We start from the raw sequence: 25,849 nt of genomic DNA on the forward strand, positions 1-25,849 counted from the left end.
TGCTAATGAGCACAGGGAGGAATGGGTGAATGGGATTTGCTGTGAGTTAGGCACTGGCAGCAGAGTTTTGGATGAACTCAAATTTATGGAGGGTGGAAGTGGGAGACCAGCCAGGAGAACTTTGGAATATTCAAGATTGAAGGAAGCAAAGGCACGGATGAGTTTTCTGCAGCAAATGAACTGAAGTGGGGTGGAGTTGGACAATGTTACAGTCATGGAGATAAGCAGTCTTAGTGATGGTGCAACATGGTCAGAAGTGCATCTCGGATCAAGTGTGACACCAAGGTTATGAGCAGTTTGATTCAGCCTGGAACCAATGCCGGGGAGAGGCATGGAGTCAATGACCAGGAAACAGCCTTTGTGGTTGGGGTCCGAAGACAATGGCTTTGATCTTCCCAATATTTAGATGGAGTGAATTTCTGCTCATCCACTACGGGATGTCAGATAAGTAGTATGACTAAATAGGGACAGTGGAGGGGTCAAGAGATGAGGTGAGATAGAGCTGACTGTTGTCAGCATTCTTAATGTTGTGTTTTCAGATGATGTCACCAAGGGGCACATGTAGGTAAGAGGTGGAGCAAAAAACAGAAGAAATTCCCCTCCTCATGCTTAAATTCTTCCCTATCTCTATAACCTCTTCCAGCCCTCAAACCCTCCAAGATATCTGCACTTCCTCCTGTGCATCTCCCATTTTAATTGCTCCACCATTGACATGCCTTCAGCTGTCTGGATCCTAAGCTCTGGAATTCCCACCCTAAACCTCTTGCTCCCTATCTCTCTCTCCTCCTTTAAGTTACTCCTTAAAACACAGCTCTTAGACCAAGATTTTTGTCACATGTCTTGATAGCTCTTCTGTGGTTCCATGGCCAAATTGTGTTTGAATGTGCTCCTCTGAGGTGCCTAGGGATGTTTTTACTAGGTTAAATAAATTACTAGGCTATATAAATGCAAAACCTGGGGCATTATCTCAGAACACCTTTATATATATGTCTTGAATGCTGACCTTTTAGGATAGTTATGTTTCTTTAACTTAAGGTGAAATAGAACGTTCTGAAATGGGATCAGCTCGGAAACATGCCCATGTGATCTGGTTGCCACGGGGAGAAACACAAAGAGAAACCTACTGAAATGTCAAGTTACAGTCCAAGCCCCTTTACACAGTGTCTCAAATGAAAAAAGGGCGGCTGTTTTCTGAGTAGCAGAGAGACAAAGAAGATATTGATGTGGAGAAGCAGAGAAAAGCTGCTTGGGTTAACAACCAAGCAGGTTTCTGGTGAGAGTTTGTTTTCTCTTTGAAAGGAAGGGAAACAAACAGATGGGGCTCTTGGAGATTTATGGAACAGGGAGTCACCAATGTGGGCCAAAATTGGATCCAGAAAATTTGGGTTGAGTGGAATGATTTTTGAAGGACACTGGAAGTTTCAGCCTATCGTGATGGGGATAAGTGAGCCTGCTTGAGAGCTAGGAGTTACTTTGGAACTGTTCCAGTAATGCTACATATCTCCCAGAGAAGTATGGTGCATAGTGAAACGAGTTGTAAGATGTATCTTGATTGCATTAGTTAGTTAATGCGAAAGTATCTTTCTTTAATTTCATGTATTCGTTGCCTGTTAAGTAATGCTTGATCTATGTTGACTTTTTAGTTTGTTTGTTTCAGTAAACGTCTTAAAGCATGAAATCTTGACCTTCGGTGCTTAAGTTATTGGACTCTACGGGGATTGTAGCACATACATTAAAATGAACCAATGAATCAAGAACATTTTGAATAATGTATTAATATGAAGTAAATGGGAGAACTTACCTCAAGCTGTTGAACATTCAACATTGGAGCTCCAACAATTATAGCCACTACCCATGCAAACCCTGGCAATGAATAATACACATTAGTATGGCTCATGCTAAAAAAGTTTCCAGTCAGCTGATGAGGAAAATAGACTTTACAACACTGGAGGATGTCACAGGTGGAGGGATTGGCTGTGCTGTTGTTACTGTGATGCATGGATTCAAGCTGCTTCCATGGTTCTAACACAGAGCCATGCTCATAGATGTGGCAGCAGTCCGAGAATCAGAGCTACAATTTATAGAAGCTGGGGTCGAGGTTCCACCTGTTTATCCCTAATATCAGCAAAATCCGGGAGCAATTGGTCAGAGCAGCGCAAAAGAACAGGGAATTTTGTATGTAGTTTAAGCCCAGAGTCACTTGCTTTTGGATCTTTTACATGCGTCAAAATTCATTTCGCCCAAAATCAGGCCCCGCCCCCAAAACTGGCCACATCCCAGGCCAACAACTGTGAGTCTTTCCCCTTTGGTTCAGGAAGGTTCTTCAAATTGCAAAAGCAAAAAATTGTGGGTGCTGAAGATCCGAAATAAAAAACCAGATAGTGCTGGAAAAGCTCGGCAGGTTTGGCCACATCTGTGAAAAGAGAAGCAGAGGTAACGGGTGGAATTTTACGACAGCAGGATTTTATGATCCCGCCAAAGTCAGTGGAGTTCAGGACGGCTCGCCAAATTTTACTGCCCCGCCCCCAGCGCAGCGAGGCGGTAAAGTTCCGGCCAACCTTTCAACTCCTCGTGACTCTTGGACTCGAAACGTTGGGCGGAACTTTTCGTCTCCATTGGCATCGGGCTTTATGGTGGGCATGAGTGGACAATATTGGCAGGAAGGCCAAAAATCGCCTTCACGCCATTGTGAAACCAGTTTGCGATCGTCCACTCCGCCCATCGATGACGGGCCACGTTTCCTGCTGCCGGACGCCGGGAACGTCGTTTTAATACATCTGCATATCATTATAAGCCCAGCTCACTGGAATCAGCCCCCCACCTCACTGGGTCATCCAATCACGTGCATGCCAACGTGTTTCACAACTGAACATGTGTCGTGCACTGGGTGGGCTGCACTTCACTCAAGATTCTGAGGTTTGTTTGCCTACCTCGCTTCGGGCAACACTCACGTTCATCAGCGCCAGGCTTCACAGGCAGCACCACATCACCTTTAGGGAGGCTCACGGGCAGGTCTCTACCTACCAGACCAGCCGTAAGGCGAGGGTGGCTTTTCAGCGGCAGCAGGGCAAGGGCTGGCTTGGGGAAGGGGGAGAAGTGGCCTCAGGCAAGGGAAGAGGCTGCAGGGCGAGGGCTGTACTGGGGAAGGGGAGGGTATCCCAGGGTGTGTGTGTGTGTGGGGCACATGTTGACCTGTGCAAGTGGCCTCAAGATGGTGAGGGCTGAGGAGGCAGTCACCAGAGGAGATGAGGCCAGATAGAGATGTGAGGGTATGTGTGAGAGAGTGAGTGAGCTGGCAGTGAGTGAGATGTCAGTGAATACGTGATGGCCTTGTCAGTGTGTGAGCTTAGTGCGATAAGATGGTTGCCTTACTCTGGCAACACAGATGAGATCATTCATTTGATTTCTAGCACTGGATGGCCAACCTCTTGTGTGCAGCATTGGCACTGACCACTTCTGTCACCGCCTCCCAAGACAGAGTGGTGAGGCTGATGGGCCTCCTGCGGCCAGAGCAGGGGTAGAGAACATTGCAGTGGGCTCCAGTGGTATCCAGAAGGTGTCCCGGGGATGCGTCTCCTTGTCTTTCTGGGTCATGTCTTCTGTGCAGCAGCCCCAGGCTGGAAGTACTGAGAGCTGTGAACACAGCTGCACTTTACACATGGTGCCCAGCGTGAGGGAGCAGTGCGGTGAAGGTGTGGCGGGCAAATCAGAGGCCGCCCACCAGCAAAACAGCGTGTTTCCTGGGAATGCATGATTAATGAGGCGGGATTGGGGGTGGGATACGGCGTGAAAACCCGCCATTGCGACCAGCAGGTAAAACGTCCCTTTTCCTACCCGCTACTGCACTTAGTGCAAATCTGGGACGATTCCGCCCATTAACTCTGTTTCTCTCTCCACAGGAGCGGCTGGACCTGCTGAATTTTTCCAAAATTTTCTGTTCTTCAAATTGCGTTCATTTTCTTAGGCACACAGACACTAGCACCAGTGTTTTCCAGATGTCAAAAGAGAGATATTGTTGACCAAGAAGTGGACTATTGTAGACCCAGGAAACTGTTCATTTAAGACTTAAAACCCACCTCTGAACACTCCTCTTATAAACTCTATCGTTGGCATGACACTCATTCGTACCTGACTGCTTCTGTGAAGCACGCTGGGTTATTTTACTGCTTAAAAGGCATTATATAAATGTGAATTGTTGCAGACGCTATAACGGGCATGGTGTCATGGACTGGCACAGAGGGCAACCCATTGCCACAGTGCCCAAACTGCTTGGTCAGGTGCTAGTCAACTCCATCGCTTGTCTGCAGACTCCTCTTCCCTGTTTGAGCTTCCCGCTGCTTATTAATTCCCTGCCCCTTCAGCCTTAAGAAAGGCTGATAATGGGTCAATGTGCCTTTTAAGACCCTCCAAAGGGTGTGTGACGTTTCCCATAAAAAGTCCCTGTTCCTTTAAACCTCACATTCCCATTACACTTGTGCCCCCTGGAGCAGTACAGCTCTGCACTTAAACCCATGGACAGTTGTGCAAACGAGTGTAAACTGGCAAATTGAGCGTTATTAGCACTTTCCCATTCTGGTGCACTTGACACCAATTCTTAAGCAATTAAACCTTTTTTAAGCAAAATTTAATTGAATGGATGTTCCATTCTCGAGTGCTCCAATAGCGGTCGGAAAGCAAAGTGCAGTGAATAGGGAAAATAGCTGTCGATGATTTAGACCTGCATTCCATACCTGAATAACACAGCCCTCTAATCCTTCTCTAATAGACTTACTGGCTGCCTGTAAAGAGGGTGTCACGATGTAAACCAATATGCAAATGCAGGCCAGATGGATCTGCACAAGGATCTCCTGTAACTGCGCTAAGGGGCAAATTGCCCCCCCATTAATAACTGGCAACACTGCTCTACCACAAAGGTGATGGTGTTAAAGGAAGAACCTATTTTTTTTTCAAGCATGGTCTTCATTTTTGGCCTTTGAAATAAAAATTGGTTTAGCTGCTTCAGTATTTGTCATGGACATAGTGCTTAGTACTGAGTCACTCCCCGTCCTTAACCAATGTTGCATCGTTGGAGGCAGACAAGGGGAAACAGCCTTAAGCCTCCTTGACAACTCCTAAAGCAATTCCTCTCACCCTCTTCTGAACTGTTAACAACTGCTTCAGGGAATGGGGTAATTTTGAACTTGGTCAAGTGTGAAATGGATCATAACAAATCAGCCATTATACATTCAACTCAATTTCCTTCTCCTCTAATTACTACAGAAAAAAAAGGGAAAGGTGTATGAAGGGTAGCCAATCCAACATTTCCTATTTCATACCGTGACCTTATGTTAAACTTGACCCACCTGGAGTCTTTCCTGCCCTGACGCTATGCTACCTGGGAGAAAAATAGAAGGCAGCACCCTCCCCCTATTCCCGCACCATCAATCCTCAGATACTGTTCCTCGTTCTGCTGCTCGGTACCATGGTAATGCCCTCTTACCAACTCCCTCTGAGGCAGACTGCAGGGGATGGTTTACTGCTATTCATTGGGATTAAAATCCTGCTCCTAAGACTGTCAAATTTAAAGTCTTTCAGAAATAAAAACAAACTACTCCGCAGGTCAGGCCATTTTTTGGTTTTATTTCAGATTTCCAACATCCTCAGTATTCTGCTGAAAAACTGCTGAAAGACTTTGACAGTGGGCTTTGCACTGCCCCTGCTAATTTAAGATAGCTGCTGGCCTTTACCTTTTCAATGTCAAAATGGCTATTTTAATAGGGCTTCTTCATCACAATGGCTTATTCCTGCTCCTATTTCCTATGTTCTGCATCACAATAAGATCTTACCGTGGGCAATCAAAATAGGTCTGGTTTTTAACGACATTGCAATAAACGTCTTCAAATACCCACATAATACAGTCAATAAGAAAGTCTGAAACATCTCCAAATGAATTATAAGATGTGCTTGGAGTTATTTTTCTTTGCTTTCCACCACCTAATAGTGAACCCTTCACATGCCCACTGCTGCAACATGGCAACCAGCTCAATGGGATGATCAAGCCAATTGCTAGTTGATGTTGCACCCTCCTTAAAATTAAGCTCATCCAAAATTCTGCTGCCCCTATCCAGGTTTGCACCCAAGATCCGTTCACCCATCACTGGTGTGGTAGAGGCACACATTGACTCCCAGACTGACAATGCCTCGATTTTAAAATTCTCATCCATGTTTTCAAATCCCTCCCTGTTTCTGTGGCCTTATCTAGTCCTGCGATGCTCCAATAACTCTACACTCCTCCAATCCTGTCTGGCCTTTTGCACATCCACAAATATTTTCATTCCACCACTGCTGGCCGTGCCTTCAGCTGCCTAGGGCCTAAGCTCTGGAGTTCTCTCCCTCAGCCTCTCCACCTCACTTTCCTCCTTTAAGATTTTCCTGAAAACCTACTTCTTTGGCCAAACATTTTATCACCTGTCCTTATGAGGCACACCATCAAATTTTGTCTAATGAAGCTCCTGTGAACATTGGGACGTTTTACGACAATAAAGATGCTATATAAACGCAAGTTGTTGCTATCACCATGCTGGTGAGGACATTTCAGGTGCATTCTGCTCAAGTTGTTCTGGGAGATAGCCTGATCATGAAAATCCATATCAATATATGTTTCCAAGGTCATCACTTCTGTCCTAGTTTCATTAATTCACCTTATACTAATTTCAGTTTTGCTTTTTTATCCATTCTGGTCAGGGATGAATTAGCTAGTCTCAGACAGGGCTGCATTAGGAGCATTCCAACTGGAATCCATGCCCCAGAGGTAAGGAAGGGTGACACAAAGTGTTCCCGCTCATTATGCAGCATTCCCTCCTAGCAAGCGTATGTATGGGGACATCAGGTGATGACAGGATCTGACTTTTGAGTTGTAACTCTCCTCACCTACCTTCCGTTACCTCACCTGGCCCAAAGAACTTTCAGGTGAGGCATTACGCCAAGATCCTGTCTGGCCTTTTAGCCAGATGTTAAAGATGCCATGGTCCCATTTTGGGGAGTTCTCCCTGCTTTCCTGGCCAATATTTGTCCCTCAATCAAAACCACTCAAATAGGCTATCTGGTCATTTATCGTGCTGCTGTTTGTAGGAGCTTCCTCTGCAAATTGACCATTTTGTTTCCTAATTACAACAGTGACCACACTAGCAACGCAATTCATTCGCTGTAATGCACCTTGAGACATCCTGGGGTCATGAAAGGTGCTATCTAAATGAAAGTTCTTTATTTCTTTGCTTATCACACAGATGCAGAGATAATTACAATTTTATAATTAATATTTTGGTGTGATATTTTAATTAAAGCAAAATATAAACCACAGTTGGCAGATGAATAAGAAACCAAGAGTCGGAAGTGTTAAATCAGGAAGGTGCCTTAATGTTCACATTGATGTAACAGTACATAATAAAGATGAGGCTGACACAAGGATCTACTCCCTCTCCAAATAAACTAAGAATCAATAGTTTCATTTAGACTGTGCTTTTTGAGTATTCAATCAAAGTTAAAGGAGCTTGTTTATAGAGAAAAAAAAAATTCCATGTCCTAATTCTCCATGTAGAACTGAGCCAAGATTCTTTTTTCATGGATGGAATCTTTTGATTTTTGTAACTATTCTAGACATTAATATGTAGGCACGATTGCTGTGTTAAAAACAAAAATCGAAAACTATGCCACACATTTTATTAAATGCAAAACAAAACCTGCAATTATATTGTAAACATCCCAACAGTGTTACACATGTCACTGCGATGAGCACTTCAGAGCTCATCATTGCATGTCTCTGGCTGTTAGTCCCATGTCTGTCCTAAAGCATAGTGCATGTTTGGCTCATAGTGTCTAACTAAACCCGCACAGCTGGCAAAATAACATCCCATGTTAGGCTGGATCCATTTTGTGTTCTGTGGCAAACACGGCCAATGGAACGACTATTGCATGGATCCTACAACAGTCAGACATTCCGCACCACTCAGTTACCATTGATGGCGATGATGAATATTATCCCCATCTTAGTTAAAGCGGTCTTTCTGAGTTACCTTGGTGGCAAATCTACTAAAGTAGGAGTTCCCAAACTTTTCTTGTAGAGTACCACACCCCTTTCCCACCTTCAAAGATTCACAACCTTGGGTTTTCCCCTCTTCCTAAGAAATAGCGGACCAGATACTGCTAGAGTGGGGCACCTCTGTCCATAAAAGTTGCTGGAAGTTCAAGTAGATAATGACATGGTGGGAGAGACAGGGCATCTGAGACCTCAGTGAACAGCAAGATCAACGCTATCTCCTTAACCAATGAAATTTAAGGATTGAGAAGCAGGACTGAGGAGGAGGGTAAATTAGAGGGAGTGAATGAAATGTCAAAGCAGGTACTGAAAGAGAAATAAAGAGAGGGATGGAAGGATTAGATAAAGAGAGAATAGAGAGACAAAAAGGAAAAGAAATACAATGTAATATTTGATGTTCTTAACATCTCTTAAAACAATTCACAACCTGAAGGAATGAGAGTCCACACTTACAAATGTTCACTTATTGGGTGAGAGAGATTGATTGGCAATTATTAACAATTATGTAATTGAAAGGACACTGTTAATTACTAGGTTTAACTTTCTCTGACAATGTTTACAGGTGATTAATGTGTAAATGCAGTAACTTCATGAAATTCACAGTGAGGTTTAGCTAGAGGTGCTGTTTTAGCAAAGCTTACAGGGGACAGTGACAAAATAGCCAGTAACTTATAATGATTCAATGGATATCTTTTATTTTCTACATGTTGCTGGCAATTTGTGCTTTGGTAACGGTACGAGTTGTTCAGATGCCATTCTGTTTTAGCAAAGTGTGGCCTTGTATCTTCTCATGGAACAAGAGTCTTTTATTTGGTTGGTCCATGTAACAGTGATTGGTCCGTGTAACAGTGATTACGTTAGAAAGAAATACCAGTATTCTACCACTGAGCGTAGGTCAGAGTAAAATAACATTTAACGATCCATCCCTATTTCGATGGGTAGGATATATGTGCAATTTGTGGAATTGTTGAGGAAAGATTAAATTCATTGAGTTATCAAATAGGTCATCAAAATAGCCTAATTAAACATGAAAGCACAGGCGGAGGATATGGTGGTGAATCAGAGCGGATCAAAAATACGCAGCAGTCCACTCCAAATCTGGAGGTGCTTTCAAAGCCACAATAATCAGCAGGAGTTGCTGGTGCAAAGATCCCATCTCTTTACATGGCATCAAAAAGCAGTATGAGCTCGGTGGGTGAGGTTTTAGGAAGTACACTTGACAACAGTAGTCTTGCATATCCAACAGTTGCACCATACATTGCACCATTAAAGGGAGGCGGTGGCATAGTGGTATCGTCACTGGACTAGTAGTTCAGAGACCCAGGGTAATGCTCTAGGGACCTGGGTTTGAATCTTGCCAATTTGAATTCAATAAAAATCTGGAATTAAAAGTCTGATGATGACCATGAAACCATTGCTGATTGTTACAAAAATCCATCTGGTTCACTTTAGGGAAGGAAATCTCCCATCCTTACCAGGTCTGCCCTACATGTGACTCTAGATCCACACCAATGTGGCTGACTCTTACTTGGGGATGGGCAATAAATGCTGGCCTAGGCAGCGATGCGCACATCCCATGAACAAATAACAAAAAATCAACTGTCACCCCAAAGAGCAGGTCCTTCATGGTGTCCAGTCATGTGTTAAGTCAACTATTAGTCAGTCTCCTTCCTCCTCTGGTTTATGATGACATTTAGAGTCAACATGAAACACCTGATGGTGGAGGATACACAACAGACTTCATTCCGTCAATATAGGTGATCAACCTATTCATACAAAGGAGCAGCTTTGAGTTTCTCTCTCTTCCCAGTTTTCCAAAACCCTGGAAAACTCCATCCATCTTTTGTCTCCTTCAAAGGTGCGTTCCACAGGTTAAACCTCCTGATTTATCCATTCTCAGATCCCTCAAACACAGCTTACCTACTTATAGATCCACTCTATGCCATGGTTAGCTAATCTCTCTGCCTGTGACCATTACATTAGTCATTGAAAGTTATACATGAATTACTTATAGTTGATGTTGTCTCAGTCACCTATTTCCTTACACAGGCATCTCACTATTTTCCTGTTTTCCTTACAAATCCTGTTGGCCTATAGCTAGTCAACTTGGACAGGTCAATTCAATTATTAACCCTTAACTCTCCAACATCATTGCCTTTGCCCCACTGTGCGAATGTTGCTGGGACAATTCCACTTGGCTTTTATCTGTTTCGCCCGGGTTTACAATGTTGGACAACTCCTCACCTGTAGTTCTGGTGGGGAGTGGGTGGGGTGGGGGGTGGAGGACAACAAAACAAAAAGTCTTTTCAATTTCAGTTGAACTGATGCTTTGAATGAAGCTCACCTCTTGTGCTGCATCGGTGCAGGGAGAGTCCTTTGAGTCAAGGCTTCAATTAGCTGCTGCTCAATCTCTCCTGCCCTCTCAACAGTTCTGCAGCTAACTGCGTTGTCAGATATTGGGGTGAGATTTAGCTAGCCTGCAACTTTCATTCCATGTGCAGTCGACGCCATTTCAATTGCTGCTGGCAGTACTCGGGCACTCTGAGCTTCCTCTGATCCACCAGTTGAGTCCACACCAGCCCCATTTGCATATATCAAGATTGTGATTTAGCGAGCTGCTGGGGTTACTATTGACCAAAAACTGATCACTGGACTAGCCTTATAAATACTGTGGCTACAAGAGCAGGTCAGAGGCTAGGAATCCTGTGACGAGTAACTCACCTCCTGACTCCCCAAAGCCTGTCCACCATCTACAAGGCACAAGTCAGGAGTGTGATGGAATACTCTCCACTTGCCTGGATGAGTGCAGCTCCAACAACACTCAAGAAGTTTGACACCATCCAGGGCAAAGCAGCCCACTTGATTGGCACCCCATCCACAAACATTCACTCCCTCCGCCACCGATGCGCAGTAGCAGCAGTGTGTACCATCTACAAGATGCACTGCAGGAATTCACCAAGGTTCCTTAAACAGCACCTTCCAAACCCACGACCACTACCACACGTCTAGAAGGACAAGGGCAGCAGATACATGGGAACACCACCACCTGGAAGTTCCCCTCCAAGTCACTCACCATCCTGACTTGGAAATATATCGCCATTCCTTCACTGTCGCTGGGACAAAATCCGGGAACTCCCTTCCTAACAGCACTGTGGGTGTACCTACACCACATGGACTGCAGCGGTTCAAGAAGGCAGCTCACCACCACCTTCTCAAGGGCAATTAGGGATGGGCAATAAATGCTGGCCCAGCCAATGAAGCCCACAATACGTGAATGAATTTTTAAAAAATATACCCTCAGTGGCCATGGAGGTCACAGATGCAATCAGAGCCACCCGCATGGCATTCTGTGCTCCCACAGAATACCCACTCAGCTACACGAACAGAGATTCCACTCCTTCAACTAGTTACAATCTACACCAATGTCTTGGATGAAGGAACCAAATGAATGATTGCTAAATTTGCTGATGACACAAAGATTGGTAGGAAAATAAGTTGTCAGGAGGACATAAAAAGTCTACAAAGGGATTTAGATTGGTTAAGTGAGTGGACTAAAATTTGGCAGCTGCAGCAGATTGTGGGAAAATGTGAACTTGTCCATTTTGGCTGGAAGCACAGAAAAGCAGCATATTATTTAAATCGAGAGAGACTGCAAAACTCTGAGATACAGAGGGGTCTGGGTGTCCTGGTACATGAATCACATGAAGCTAGTTTGCAGGTGCAGCAAGTGATTAGGAAGCCAAATGGAAAGTTGGAGTTTATTGCAAGGGCATCAAGTATGAAAGTGGGGGAATGTTGCTGCAGCTGTTCGAGGCCTTAGTTAGGCCATATCTTTTTGAGTGTAGTTTTGATCTCACTTAACTAAGGATTTTTTTTCTTTCTTCTTTTCATGGGATGTGGCGGCACCAGCAAGGCCAGCATTTGTTGTCCATCCCTAATTGCCCTTGAAATGAATGGCTTGTTAGGCCACTTCAGAGGGCAGTTAAGAGTCAACTACATATCTGTGGGTCTGGAGTCACATGCAGGCCAGACCTGATAAGGATGGTTTTCTTTTAAGCAATTACTAAGACTAGCTTTCAATTCCAGATATATTAATTGAATTTAAATTCCACCAGCTGCCGTGGTGGGATTTGAACCCATGTCCCCAGAGCATTAGCCTGGGCCTCTGGATTGCTAGTCTAGTGATATTATCATTAAGCCACCTAATTACATTGGAAGCAGTTCAATGAAGGTTCACTCCACTGATTGCAGGGATGAATAGGTTACTTTATGAAGAAAGGTTGAACAGATTGGGCCTAGATTGGGGTTTGGAGTTTAGAAGGATGAGAGGTGATCTTATTGAAACATATAGGATCCTGAGCAGACTTGACAGGGCGGATGCTGAGAGGATGTCTCCCCTTACGGGAGAGTCTAAAACTAGGGGACAGAGTTTAAAAATAACTGGCCTCACATTTAACACTGAGTTGAGGAGAATCTTTTTTCTCTCAGGAGGTCGCTTGTCTATGGAATTCTCTTCCCCTGAAAGCAGCAGAGGTTGGGTCATTGAATATACTCAAGGCCGAGTTAGACATTTTTGATTGTCAAGGGAGTCAAGGGTTATGGGGGATGGGCAAGAAAGTGGAGTTGAGGCCACAATCACATCAGCCACGATCTTATTGAATGGCAAAGCAGGCTCGAGGGCTAAATGGCCTACTCCTGCTCCCAATTCTTGTATTTAATGTGCAGATAACCTGTGACAGTAACCCACGTCAGTATCCAATATACACGAGGTTGCTATGGTGACTTCACCCTAGCCCTCCCTGACACTCCATGGAAAGGAATCAAGTCAAAGGATGGTTCCTGGATGGCAAAGTCAACCCATTACTCCCGGGGTAAATGGCTTCAATCAGGGTGACCTGAACAGCAGCAGGGAAGTGGCAAAAGGAAGCACCTGCTTCTACCAGATGGGTCATCAAGAGGTCTGCCAGGGCAGTGAAAGCACATCCTGGATAGGTTGGGAAGGGTTCTGCAGTGCACTGGAAACCCCACACCGTCCTCACCTGCACATACATCACAATTTTGTCACTGTGTCAGAACGCTGGGTTTCCCTGTCCGCCACCACCACCACCACAAGGCAAAGCAAAGACCAGCACCACTTCTCAGGGGCAACTAAAGTCAGACAATAAATGCTGACCTTACCACATACCAAGGACAATTTAAAAATGTCACTAAAGAGCACAACATTTTTTAACAACAGGAACGTAACTCACTTTAAAGAAATCCTGAGCCATCACGTATTAGTGACAGGCAAACTGGACTTCCCAGCTGCACTGTTGGATCAACAGTTGACTCCTCAATGCCATCCATGTTCTCCTGGTGGAGCATGAGCAACATTGGCATGTCAGTGGTCGAATTAAGCTCCAACCGCCTGTGACATCACTACTTTCAGAGCACAGAAAACCTGATAATTGTTGTGATGGTTAGCAGGTAGAATAGGCAACTCAGAGAAGCAAGTGAAACAGGGTAATTTGGAAATCCTGAGCAGGCAATGGATAGATCTTTGACAGTCGGGAGTGTCAAAGGTATAAAGCGTGTGATCTTTGAGACTCAACCAGTGAGGAATTGGTCTTCTGCAGTCCCTTATAGCTGTGTCCTTGAGGAATTCAGGGCTTGGATCATTTTACGTTAACTGTAGTTGGGAAGATTCACAAGTCTACAGCGTTATATGGATAAGAAAATAATTTAGGTCAGGTAGCCTTTCCTCATTTTTTTTCCCCCTTATATTTGTATGTTTGTTTACGATATCTGAATACTGGATATTTCTCCTCATCCAGTACTGGATGTCAAGCGAGCAACCTGACAATTTAGAGCCAAAGAAGTGGTCAACAGAATTGGAGGACTAGATAGAGAGAAAGTGTTCGCATTGGCAGAGGGTTGAGAACAGGAGGACACAGATATAAAGCGATTGGCAAAAGAAGCAAATCCAACATGAGGAAGGACTTCTCTCTCACAGTGAGTTGTTACGATCTGGAATGCACTGTTTGAGAGTGTGGTGGAGGCAGATTCAATCGTGACTTTCAAAGGAAAATTGGATAAGCACCTGAAGGGGAAAAAATCTGCAGGGCTACAGCGAAAGGGATGGGGAGTGGGGCTAGGTTAATTGCTGTTGTAGAGCTGGAACAGACTCGATGGGCTGAATGGTCTCCTTGTGTGCCATAGCCATTCTCTTATTCTACGGTTCTCATGTGCTGCCCTCTGCCCTCCTTCAAGATCTTTCTCAGCAAAGTGCAAATGGCACAGTAAATCCAATTGCTGCGGTCCTCAATAGTGCCTCAACTCTTATAGTATCAGCTATAAACCAAGTAACCACAGCCCCATTGCTGCAACCTCAGTTAGAAATCATCTGTCTCCTCATAGGAAATCAGAACGTTAGCCTAACCGATTAACAAGCTCAACTATACACCTGCGAAATGGTTCAATGGTGCAAGGGCAATCAGCCACTGGACAGAAATAACTTTCTGGTGTGTGATAGGAATCAGTAAAACTCGCACTGTTAAATGCTCGTGGACTTACTTGACATGAGCACACAAAGCATTAATGCAACCCCAGGCAGTAATTTTCAGGCTTCAATGTGTAATCATTTATTCATTCTACTTAATCATTGCACCTGCAGCCTTTCCCTAAAATGTAAAGACTGCAGGAAAATCCATTTAATTGAACAATAAATATAACGTGAGTGAAAAATTCCTGTGTATATACCCTCAGAGATACAAATAATTGTGACTTTAAACGAATACCTGGAGTAGGAGATTGAGGAAAACCAGGTGCAAGTGTGTTATGCAAGTCATCGAGCTATTATAGTCATCAGTCCCAAGCAACTCGTTATCAGGGATCCAACCCAAGCCTTTATATATAAAGTTCCTGCAAATAATTCACTCAAACTGGATGTGAAATTAATCCCAGAATTTTAGGAATAGCAGGAAACAAAATCATTTCTAGTGTCTTATTGCAATTTTTTGGAGCAATTTTCTTCATTTATCCTCACTTATGACGTGCTCTGTATTTTTACATTTCTTTCAATATATTTTAATGTCATTCTTATGTGTGACATTAAATGTTGAAAAGCTTCAATAATCACAGGTGTTGAAACATGCTGGGCCCATTTCTTCCTGCTTGTTCATCAACACGATTGCAGTGTGCAGCCTACGACTCAACATGCTGCTGCCTGGCTGTACATTCAGCAGGGGGCCCAGGTGTGTGCATGACTAACACGATCCACAGCGAGCCTGAACTTCTTAAAGGCAGCCTCTCCCTCTTAAAGGGGAGGTGCACTCATGCTACTGCAGCTCCTGGAAGTGCCTGGGAAAATGTACACTAGAAGGAAGAAGAGTGCAAATGGAGCAGCAGGTCGGAGAAAGAGGGGTTCCAGCTTCTCAGATGTGGCACTGGAAGGCTTAGTGATGGAGATCGAGAGGAGGAGAGAGATGATGTTTCCACAGGGGACTAGGAGGTCCTCAAGGAACACTCTTCAAAGGAAACGGAGTAGGTGGCCATGTGGAAGTCAATTCCAGGGGTCTGTCCACAAGGACCTAGCTGCAATGTCAGATAAAGTTCAATGACCTCATGTGAGTGATCGAGTTTAGTGAATGCATTTTCAAATGAAATCTTCTATCCACCCCACCACCAAAATCTCATGCTGCTCAGTACACTGCACCCCCATTCCTCACCCGCCAGTGATCAGGAGTCATGTTTAACATCCAGGCGGTCTACCTCGGTGACCACACACTTACCAATACTGCCAGCTTCACACCCACCTCTTGCAGCTCCCTCGTGCTTCCAGCAATTCAGCTATTGCCCACACATTATCCAAACACGTTGCAATGCACTCACTGACATTCTCCCCTCTCTCTCTTGCAGGTCAGGTCACCCATAACCTCAGGCAAGGGCAGAGAACTGGCAGGGAACAGCACGCCTGTATCATTTGAGCCCCTTCGAGGCATTGTAGGGCTGGCAGTCACATAGGCTGTTGCATCTGGGGTTACCCAGAACGTCCAAGGTGATGTACCTCCCTGCATTGCACGCCTTCTCAGATCCCACTTCACCTCCATCCTGCCAAATGGCAGGAGGTGCAAGCTCCAGATAGCGTGACCACGGACTTCTTGCTTTCCAAACCAATTCACCTGCCCACCCTCTTCCTTCATCCCAAGCCTCTGTGGAACACAAACCAGCTGTCCACTGTCAGGTTGGTGGCACTCTGACAGTGCCCTTGCTGTTGCCTCTCAGTCAACCAGCCCAGGCTGTCACTGCCCACACCGGGGTGATGCAGTCGGAAGCCAGGCCCTCAAGGCCCAGAAGTGCCATTGGCAGTAAAAGTCAGCAGTCTTTTACCAATCATGCTGTGGTCACAGGAGTGTAGCATTACATAGGAGCAGCCACACAGGCAACAGCACTCACAAGGCAGACACTAAGGGGATGCACAAAGGTGAATAGCTCAGTTTTGTATGGAAGTGTTGTCAGACAATGCTGTTACAGAATATTTTATGTGGTGTCCTTTTTACAAAATATTTGCCAAGAGGAGACCATGATGGTCAGTGGCAGAGGGATGGAAAGGTGGAGAAGTGTCGAGTAACAGTGATGTGTGGATATTTTCAGGGGGACCAGAGTCTGATTAGTCGCTAACAGCCCATTCTCCTCCTCCTCCCTTTCTCCTGCTCTTTATCTGTTCCTTATCTTCCTCCTCCCTTTGCACACAACTTCCCTCTTTTATTTTTCCCTCTCTATTGCTTGTGTCCTGGCCTGCTGTAGCCCATGAGGGACTGGAATTACAGTCAGAATCACAATTGTTACGGTGCAGAAGGAGGCTATTCGGCCCATCATGTCTTCATTGGCTCTCCAAATGAGCATTATGACCTAGTGCCATTGCCCTGCCTTTTCCTCATACCCCTGCACATTGTTTCTACTCAAATAATCACCCAATGCCCTCTTGAATGCTTCGATTGAACCTGCCTCCACCACACTTCCAGGCAGTGCATTCCAGACCCGAACCACTCGTTGTGTGAAAAACTTCTTTCCCACATAACATCTGCTTCTTTTGCAAGTCATTTTAAATCTGTGCCCTCTCGTTCTTGATGCTTTTATGAGCAGGAACATCTTCCCTCTATCTAATCTGTCCAGCCCCCTCATGGTTTGAACATCTCTATCAAATTTCCTCTTAGCCTTCTCCTCTCCAAGGAGAACAGTCCCAACCTCTCCAATCTAAATTCATAACTGAAGTTTCTCATCCCTGGAATCATTCTTGTAAATCTCTTCTGCACTCTCTCCAATGCGTTCACATCTTTCCTGTAGTGTGGTGCCCAGAACTGTTCACAATATTCCAGCTGAGGTTTAACTAGTATCTTATATAAGCTCATCATAACCTCCCTGCTCATGCACTCTATGCCCCTATTAATAAAGCCTAGGATACTGTACGCTTTATGAACTGCTCTCTCAACCTGTCTTGCCACCTTCAATGACCTATTAACATATACACCCAGATCTCTCTGCTTCTGGACCACCTGAAGAACTGTACCCCTTATTTTATATTGTCTGTCCTTGTTCTTCCTACCAAAATGCATCACCTCACACTTTTCCGCATTGAACTTCATCTGCCACCTATCTGCCCACTCCACCAACTTGTCTATGCCCTCTTGAAGTTCTACACTGTCCTCTGCAGTTTACAATGTTTCCAAGTTTCATATCATCCACAAGCTTTGAAATTGTCCCCTGCACACCAAGACCCAGATCATTAATATATATCAGAAAAAGCAAGGGTCCCAATACTGACCCCTGGGGAACTCCATGACTAACCTTCCTCCAGCCCAAAAAATATCCATTGACCATTACCCTCTGTTTCCCAATACTCAGTTAATTTTGTATCCAGGTTGCTACTGTCTCTTTTATTTCAAGGCTTCAAAATCCACTCGACTTCTCAGTGAAGTCTAGCGCCACCCCCTTCCGGCTCCAATAGCTTGTGTCAGCCCCTCCGACAGCACTGTGTGTGTACCTGCAGGGCGGTGATGGGAAGTTGTCCCTGATGCAGCTGAGCAGATATGCAGCTGGGAGCGTTTAACAGCCGGCCTAATCAGGACCTGCAAGGTCCAAAATGGCGGGTTGGACGCCAGCATGAAGGCGCCGATCGATGTCACGATCTGCCCACTCTGCCTCGTTCCCAAGCACGCATGGCACACCTATGCAGGCACCCTTGCAAGTATGGCCACAGCAGGAGTGGGCAGAAGCTGCACACCCAACATTTTTTGAGTTCCCAGGCTCCACAAGTGCTAGCGCCAATAGCCTCTGTGGTCTTACGTGCATAAGTAACACTTGGATGGCTTGAAACTTTCACTTTCACACCTGAATTGTGTAGCCCTATTTTTATGTTCCGACATATGCCAGTGAGATTGGCAGGAAAATTGGGACTAAGCAGATATTCTCAAAATTGGCACATGAATGGAAGTCATTTCAGGTGCAACGTTTGCAATTACACGTCCACAGGAAATTCCACCCCACATTGTCTTTTCGGTTCAGTTAGCTACAGCGTAATTAACTTCTTTCTCCTACATAATTAGGGGCAGTAGCATAGTAATAGTGTTACTGGATTAGTCATGCAGTCGCCCAGACTAATAATCCAGAGATATGAGTTCAAATCCCACAGCTGGAAAAATTTCAATTCAATTAATTAATAAACCTGGAATAAAACATTAGTTTCATTAATAATTCTCATGGGGCTACCAGATTATTGTAAAAAACCCATCTGGTTCATTAATGCCCTTTCAAGGGAGGAAACCTGCCATCTTTAGCCAGTCTGGCCCACATGTGACTCCAGACCCCCAGGAATGTGGTTGACTCTTAACCGTCCTCTGAAATGGCCCAGGAAGTCACTTAGTTTGTCAAAGCTGCCACAGAAAACAGCACTGTGCTGGAGTTTGTGTTGTTCACCGCCGCCTCTTGAAGAGCAGTTAGGGATGGGCAATAAATACTGGTCCTGCCAGCGTCGCCCACTTCCCAAGGATGAATAAAAAGAACTTCATTCTATTCCTGTTGGCTCTGTGTCGTTGTATTGCTTCATTCAGTCTGGCTCCCTAGGTTATCAAGGAACACTGGTAATGAATCCCCAATTCTCATTCCAATTTCCAAGGAGATATCCAGCTATCTTTCAACAGCAGAAGGGCTAGTGTATATCAAATCCCAGTTTAATTAAATCAGGAAGTTCGATAGCATTGGAGTGGAGACAAATAACGAGAAGGAAATTTGACAGGGTCTCTCTGGGGTCAGAGGTTTAAAATGAGGTGAAATAAAACATGGCATTGTCAGGTAGGCAGTTTGATATTTTATACAAAATCAATAGTTTGTTCCAAGGCAACAGCACTCTTCCCCTTCTAAAAAGCTTCAGTGTTTTCGAGGTCCAATGATTCTGTAGCTCAGAATGTTAAAATGTTAATTGTCGACTCTGTCCTTAAGCCAAACTCAAAAGGCAATTGTGAACACTTTATATATATTGCAACATGTCCCAAGGCACTCCTTAGAGACAACATCTGATAATACATGGATGCCAGCCAAAGAAGGAGGAGGACCAAAATCTTTATCAAATAAGTGATTCTTTTTGGCTCTCAGGAGGAGCGGGAAGTGGATAGTGGGAATAGTTTAGGAAGGGAATTCCAGAGATGAAGCTTGGATGACTGAATGCACCTAGTGAGTGGTGGAGTAAAGGGAGAGGTGGGAATGCACAAAAGTAAATTGAGGATATGGAGTTAAGGCAGGTAAATTTAGTTGAAGCACAGATCAACAATGATCTGATTGAATGGTGAAGCAGTCTCAAGGGGCTGAATGGCCTCATCCCATTCCCGTGTTTCTAAAAGACTAGCATCTCTGGAACAGAGAGGTCCGGGAAAGGGTTGTGGGGCTGGAGGAGGCTACAGAGGTAGTGAAGGGAGAGACCATAAGGGATTTAAAAGCAAGGGTGAGAATTTTGGAGGCACTGGGGGACTAGGAGCTGGTGTAGGTCAGCGAGGACCAGGCTGATTGGTGAGTGGGACTTGGCGCAGGATAGAGTTATGGGTGGGTTTTACATGGAGGATGAGAGGCTAGCCATGACAATATTGGCATCATCGAGTTTGTTGGTGACAAGGAAGCAGATGAGGGTTTTAATGGCAGATGTTCTGAAGCAGAGATAGAGGCGGATGAGGTTATGGAGATTGAAGTAAGTGTTTTTTATAATGGAGAATATTTGGTATTGATAATCCAGTTTAAAGCCAAATAAAGCTCCAAGACTTGCAAACAGTTCAAACCGGGGTAATATCTGGAGGGACACAGAATCTGCAGTGGAGGATACAAAGTTTGCAGTGAGGGTAAAGACAATGGTTTTGGTTTTCCTGGTGTGCAACCAGAGGAAATTGTGGCTCATCAAAATACAATAATTGGACTAACAGCCTGGTTGCAGAGAGGTGGAGAGAGGAGGTGAGGGATAGAGGTCGGTGCGGTCAGTGTATGTATGAAAACTTGCTCCATGTCTATGCATAATGTTGCCAAGAGGAAGGTTGAAGATGTGGAAGTGGAGGGGGCCCAGGGTGGATGCTGTGGAACTCTAGAATATTTGGAGGAAGGAAGCCATTGCTGGAGATGCTCTGGTTACAACTTGACAGGTAAGGGTGAGACCAAGCAAGACTGAGATGGATGACAGAGGAAAGACATTGGGTGGGAATGGTGTGGTTAACCGTATCAAAAGCTGTAAACTATCTGGGAAGACAAGGATGACCTTGTACCACTGTCAGATTATTTCAGTCCTGTGGTAGGAAGGAAGCCCTGGTTGGGGTTATGGGAAAATGAGCTCAAAATTTGGAGGTAATATATTGCTGAGCAACTCTGGGGAGGAAAGGTGAGTGGAGATGGAATGCTGGTTTGTGAGGACAGAGTTGCTGAGGGCAGAGTTTTTCAGGAGGGAGGTGACGATGGCAATTTTTTAAGGGGTGGAGGTGGTGGGGGGAGAGGGGGAATCCAAGGAACAGGAGCTCTCTGCAAGAACTCTGCACTCAACAACAACAACCTTTACCAGCATAAAATGTCCCAAAGCACTTCACAGGAGCACTATCAAACCAGACGTGCCACACAAGGTGATATCAAAATGCTGGCCTTGCCAGCAACGCCTACATCCCATGAAAGAACAAAAAAATGACAGAGGCTTGTGAATACTCCATCATTGAATATACTGAAGGTTGAGATAGATAGGTTTTTGGTCACTCAGGGAATTGAGGGATGTGTGGGAGAGGCGGGAAAGCGGAGTTGAGGCAGATGGTCAGCCATGATCGCGTTGAACGGCTGATCAGCCATGGGGTGCCGTATGGTCTACTGCTCTCATTTCAAATGTTCTCAGTCCCCTTCCTCCACCCTTCTCACATACCCCTTTATTTTATTCCCTTTTTCAAATATTTATGTTCTAAAAGCTAGCATGGACTCTGCTCCCGCCACAGTTCTGGCTTGGGAATTCTGTGTCATCATAAGATTCTGTACAGAACCGTTTCTCCCAACCTTCTTTTCACTTCCAATTTATGCCAACAGTTTACTGACTGATCAGTGGCAATTGCTTAGGTAAAAACACAAAACGCTGCAAATACTCAGCAGGTCAGGCAGCCTCTGCGGAGAGAGAAAGAGTGTTGAATCATTCAGGTTGATGACCTCGCGTCCAACCTGGAAACAAAAGTTGGATATGAGACAGGTTTTAGGCAAGTGCGCTCCAACTCCGACATCTCTGTCCTTGGCTTCCTACACTGTTCAAATGAAGGCTAATGGAAACTGGTGGAACAGCGCCTCATGTTTCAATTAGGCACTCCACAGCCTACCGGACTCAATATCGAGTTCAACAATTTCAGATCCTAATACTGTTCACTGTTCCCATGATTCCAGTCAACGGCTGTTGGTAATGATTCTGCTATGACCATTTACACCCCCTGTCCACCCATCTTTTGTTCCCTTCCTTGTGCCTTTTTGATTTGCGCCATCATTCTTTTTGCCCCTTAATCACTCCTGGCTTCCCCCTCTACAAAGTGCAAGGCATATGTGAACCCGTATGGGGGGAGCTTAAGGAGCCCCTGGGGAACAGGAAGGCTGTTTTGGGATTGGACAGGCACACTCGATCGTGTGCCCGGATTCCCGGGAGCTGCCTGGAGAAGACGCTGGAAGCGGGACTTGCTGAAGCACGTTACATTTCCGGGCCTTGAGCTCCCTGGTTGGACTGGAGATTGAAATGTGCAGAGACGAAGCTGCTTGAAACGTTTGAAGTCTGGGACTAAGGTTGCTGCTGTTCTCTGGAGCTGCTCACTGCTGGGACTCGAGTGCCCTTGGCTGTGCTTTGTAGTTCATTTTAATAGTGATCCATAGTGTTGGAGATTGCCTTCAGCCATGTGGGCCCTGGGATTTCTTCTCTGACCCCTCCACCTCTTCATCTCTGAAATCCTCATTAAAAAGCAACTCTTTCACTGAGGTGCAGGTTGTGTCTCCTTCTGTGACAAATCTTGGGCTGAATTTTATGATCCCTTTGCTTATTATTAACTACTAAAGGCAAGAAAGGATAAAGCACATGCATATACGGTCATACAGGTTATAAGTAAGTATTTAGCTTAAAGTAAGATAATGTATATATGTATATAAATGAAAGGGTATCCGGAACAGTTCTTGACTCATGGGGAGTAGGTGATTGAACGTTGTGGCCATTGAGATTTGAGATTCGGAGTTGACTCCGGCAGATGAATAGTTAGCTCGAGGGTCCAGTAGTGTTGAATTTGGTAGAGAGGGAGAGGGATCGGGATACCTGCAAAATGGCGAGTTGCAGTGATACTGTGTGCAGCCGTTACTTCTGAGTCAAACTTCCAGCACTTGCTCTCTCTCTCAGAACACCTAAATTGGAGTGGGCACCCATCCTGCCCACCCCTGAGCTCACCCCCCATAATAAGGGGAGCAGATGGGCACCAAAATCGGCAGGCCTGCTCGCCACATTTAAATAAACAATTAAGGGTCAATTAGGCTTGTTATTGAGCCTAACTGACCCTGATAATACACTGCCCAAGTGTGGGCAGCAGGGCTGGAGGGGGAAGACTGTTAAACTGAAGCATTTAAAGGGTGAGAAGGAGGCTGGGGGGTGGGGGGCAGCCGCTCTTTGGGGCCTGCGCTTTGCCAATCATGGGACAGCAGCCCCCCCCCGCCCCCCCACCCCACTTAGGTTGAATCCCCTCCCCCCTACCCGCTCCTTCCCTTAAACCCACACCCTGCGGGTGTACCCACACCAAATAGACAGCAGCGGCTCAAGAAGGCAGCTCACCAACACCTTCTCAAGGGCAATTAGGGATGGGCAATTTAAAAAGAAATGCCAGCCTGACCATGTCCCGTGAAAGAATTTAAAAAAGGTTTCTCTCTCAAACTGTCCTGCCAGCTTTAATGATTTATGCACCATATACACCCAGATCCCTCTGCTCCTGCACTGCCCTTTAGAGTGGTACCCTTTATTTTATATTGTCATGATAACAAAAGAAAACCACTGAATTGGACTTTAAAAGTAAGACCTGAGATTTAAAAATACACCCAAGCCACTGGCTGGGTGACTCCCTAAGAGATAATGAAACCTCACCCTGTTGCCAGACAAGGTACTTCTAAAGATATCCAGAAGCTAATTCCTCCCTCCAGTAGAGACAATGGGACACAATGGGAGATGAGTATCGTCTCACCAAGAAATCCTGTGAGCAATGCCCAGACAGATTTATGATTTCACTTCCCATTTGGAATATACAAAGAAGGGGTTAAAAGTGACCTGAAAAGCTGCCCTGGTGTCTGTCCGTTGGTGGGTGTTCTGAGAGAGGGCAAGTGCTAGAAGTTTGACTCAGAAGTAACGGCTGCACACAGTAACACTGCAACTCGCCATTTTGCAGGTATCCCAATCTCTCACCATCTCTACCGAATTCAACACTACTGGACCCTCGAGCTAACTATTCATCTGGCGGAGTCAACTCTACTGGAATCTCGAATCTCAATGGCCACAACGCTCAATCACCGACTCCCCACGAGTCAAGAACTGTTCCGGATACCCTTTCATTTATATACATATATACATTAACTTACTTCAAGCTAAATACTTACTTATAACCTGTATGACCGTATATGCATGTGCTTTATCCTTTCTTGCCTTTAGTAGTTAATAAACTTACTCTTACCTTTAACTCAAGAAAGTCTGATCATATTGGCTCCTTCAAAACCAGAACAAGGGGGCCTGGGAAAAGGTATCTGCGAAAGGGATCCTTTTTAGATTAAATCTTGTTCCGACCATCAGAGGGGGGTCGGTGCTGAATAAGGGCGGAGCCAGTTCATCCCTCCTCACCTGGTCCATAACAATTTGGGGTTGTCCCAGCCATTGGGTGACAAATTGAGGGGTCTCACCTGGATCAACAACGTTGGGGAACCTCACCTGGGGATGGGTCGTAGCAAGTTGGAGCGCTTGTCCTGAATTTGAACAAATTGGGGGCTCGGAGTCTGGAATATTTTTTCCCCACAGATGAAATGAATGAATTAGAGTGGGGAAAGTAAATTGTCCTTTTGAAATCATTTTTTTTTAAAGAAACTGCAAAATGACTTTCTTGAGTCTATACTACTAAAGTGTTAAAATGTCCACTTTTGATGCCAGTACATTTCTAGCAGAACCAGAAGCAGTTACTTTTGACGAGCTGAAAGTTCTGTCCCTCGAACAGTTAACAGAGTTAGCGAGGCGGTTAGGGTTAGAAATTTGGCTGAAAGTCAGGAAACCTGAAATTTTAAGAAGGGGGTGGCCAGCAGTCCACTGGTGGAAATTGAGGATGATGAAATGGACAGCATTGCAGTAGAGAGACTACATTTGGAGAAGTGGAAATTAGAATTTCAGGAGAGAGAAAAGGAAAGGGAATTGCAGGAAAGGGCACGAAGAGAAGAGAGAGAATTTCGGGAGAGAGAAAAGGGAGTTTCAACTAAGACAGCTTGAACTGAGGAGCAGGCACCCCCCTGGGTCCCTTGAAGATGAGGCAACCTGGTTTGCTCATCTAATTCCCAAGTTTGGTGAAGCAGAGACGAAAGCTTTCTTTAGACCTTTCAAGCGGTTAGCACAGCAATTAAAGTGGTCAGTCCAACAGTGGTCGCCAGTACTGCAGAGTACGCTTTCAGGGAAAGCTCACGAGGTTTACTCCCTCCTGCCTGAGGAAAGTGTCACTGACTATGAGGCAGCAAAAAGGGCTATATTAAGCGTGCACCAGTTAGTGCCGGAGGTGTACCGTCAGAAATTCCGTACCCTCAGGAAAGGGCGTGATCAGACGTACCTGGAATTTGAAAGGCTTAAGCAACTTGCCTTTGACCAGCGGGTGCGGGCACTTAAAACAGAGGCTACTTACAAAAACCTCAGTGAAATAACTCTCTTGGAGGAGTTTAAAAACTCCCTATCCTTTCCAAGAAGAACCCGCCTAGAGGAGCAGGGGGGTCACAGGGGCCAGGCATACAGCCACACTGGCCGATGATAATGAGCCGATCCACAAACTCTTGTTCCAGAAGAGACTCTCCCCCTTGTCACCGTCAACCAGCTGGAAAGGATGGGTGGGGGGATGGGGTAGTAGAGGCCGGTGGGAGGGGGGTACTGATAGGAAACTGAGCACCCATGGGAGAGAGGGAAGTGCTGAGGACCCACTCCGGGACAGGAAGGGTGGTGCTGAAGTGAAAAGCGAGGCCAAGAAGCCTGTGCATTAACTGCTGGAAGGTAGG

At 45.3% G+C, this 25,849-nt stretch overlaps 1 protein-coding gene across 1 annotated transcript in view; it reads right to left on the reverse strand.

The window, feature by feature from the left end:
• The window catches only part of LOC144668484 (pyroglutamylated RF-amide peptide receptor-like), a 55,918-nt gene that overhangs the window by 9,737 nt on the left and 20,332 nt on the right, over positions 1-25,849 (reverse strand). The window contains 1 exon segment of the mRNA XM_078530516.1: positions 1,802-1,863. Within this exon segment, the coding sequence (XP_078386642.1) occupies positions 1,802-1,863 (62 nt within the window).

Source organism: Cetorhinus maximus, chromosome 27 (genome assembly GCF_964194155.1).
Source record: "Cetorhinus maximus chromosome 27, sCetMax3.hap1.1, whole genome shotgun sequence".
NCBI classification, from domain to species: Eukaryota; Metazoa; Chordata; class Chondrichthyes; order Lamniformes; family Cetorhinidae; genus Cetorhinus; species Cetorhinus maximus.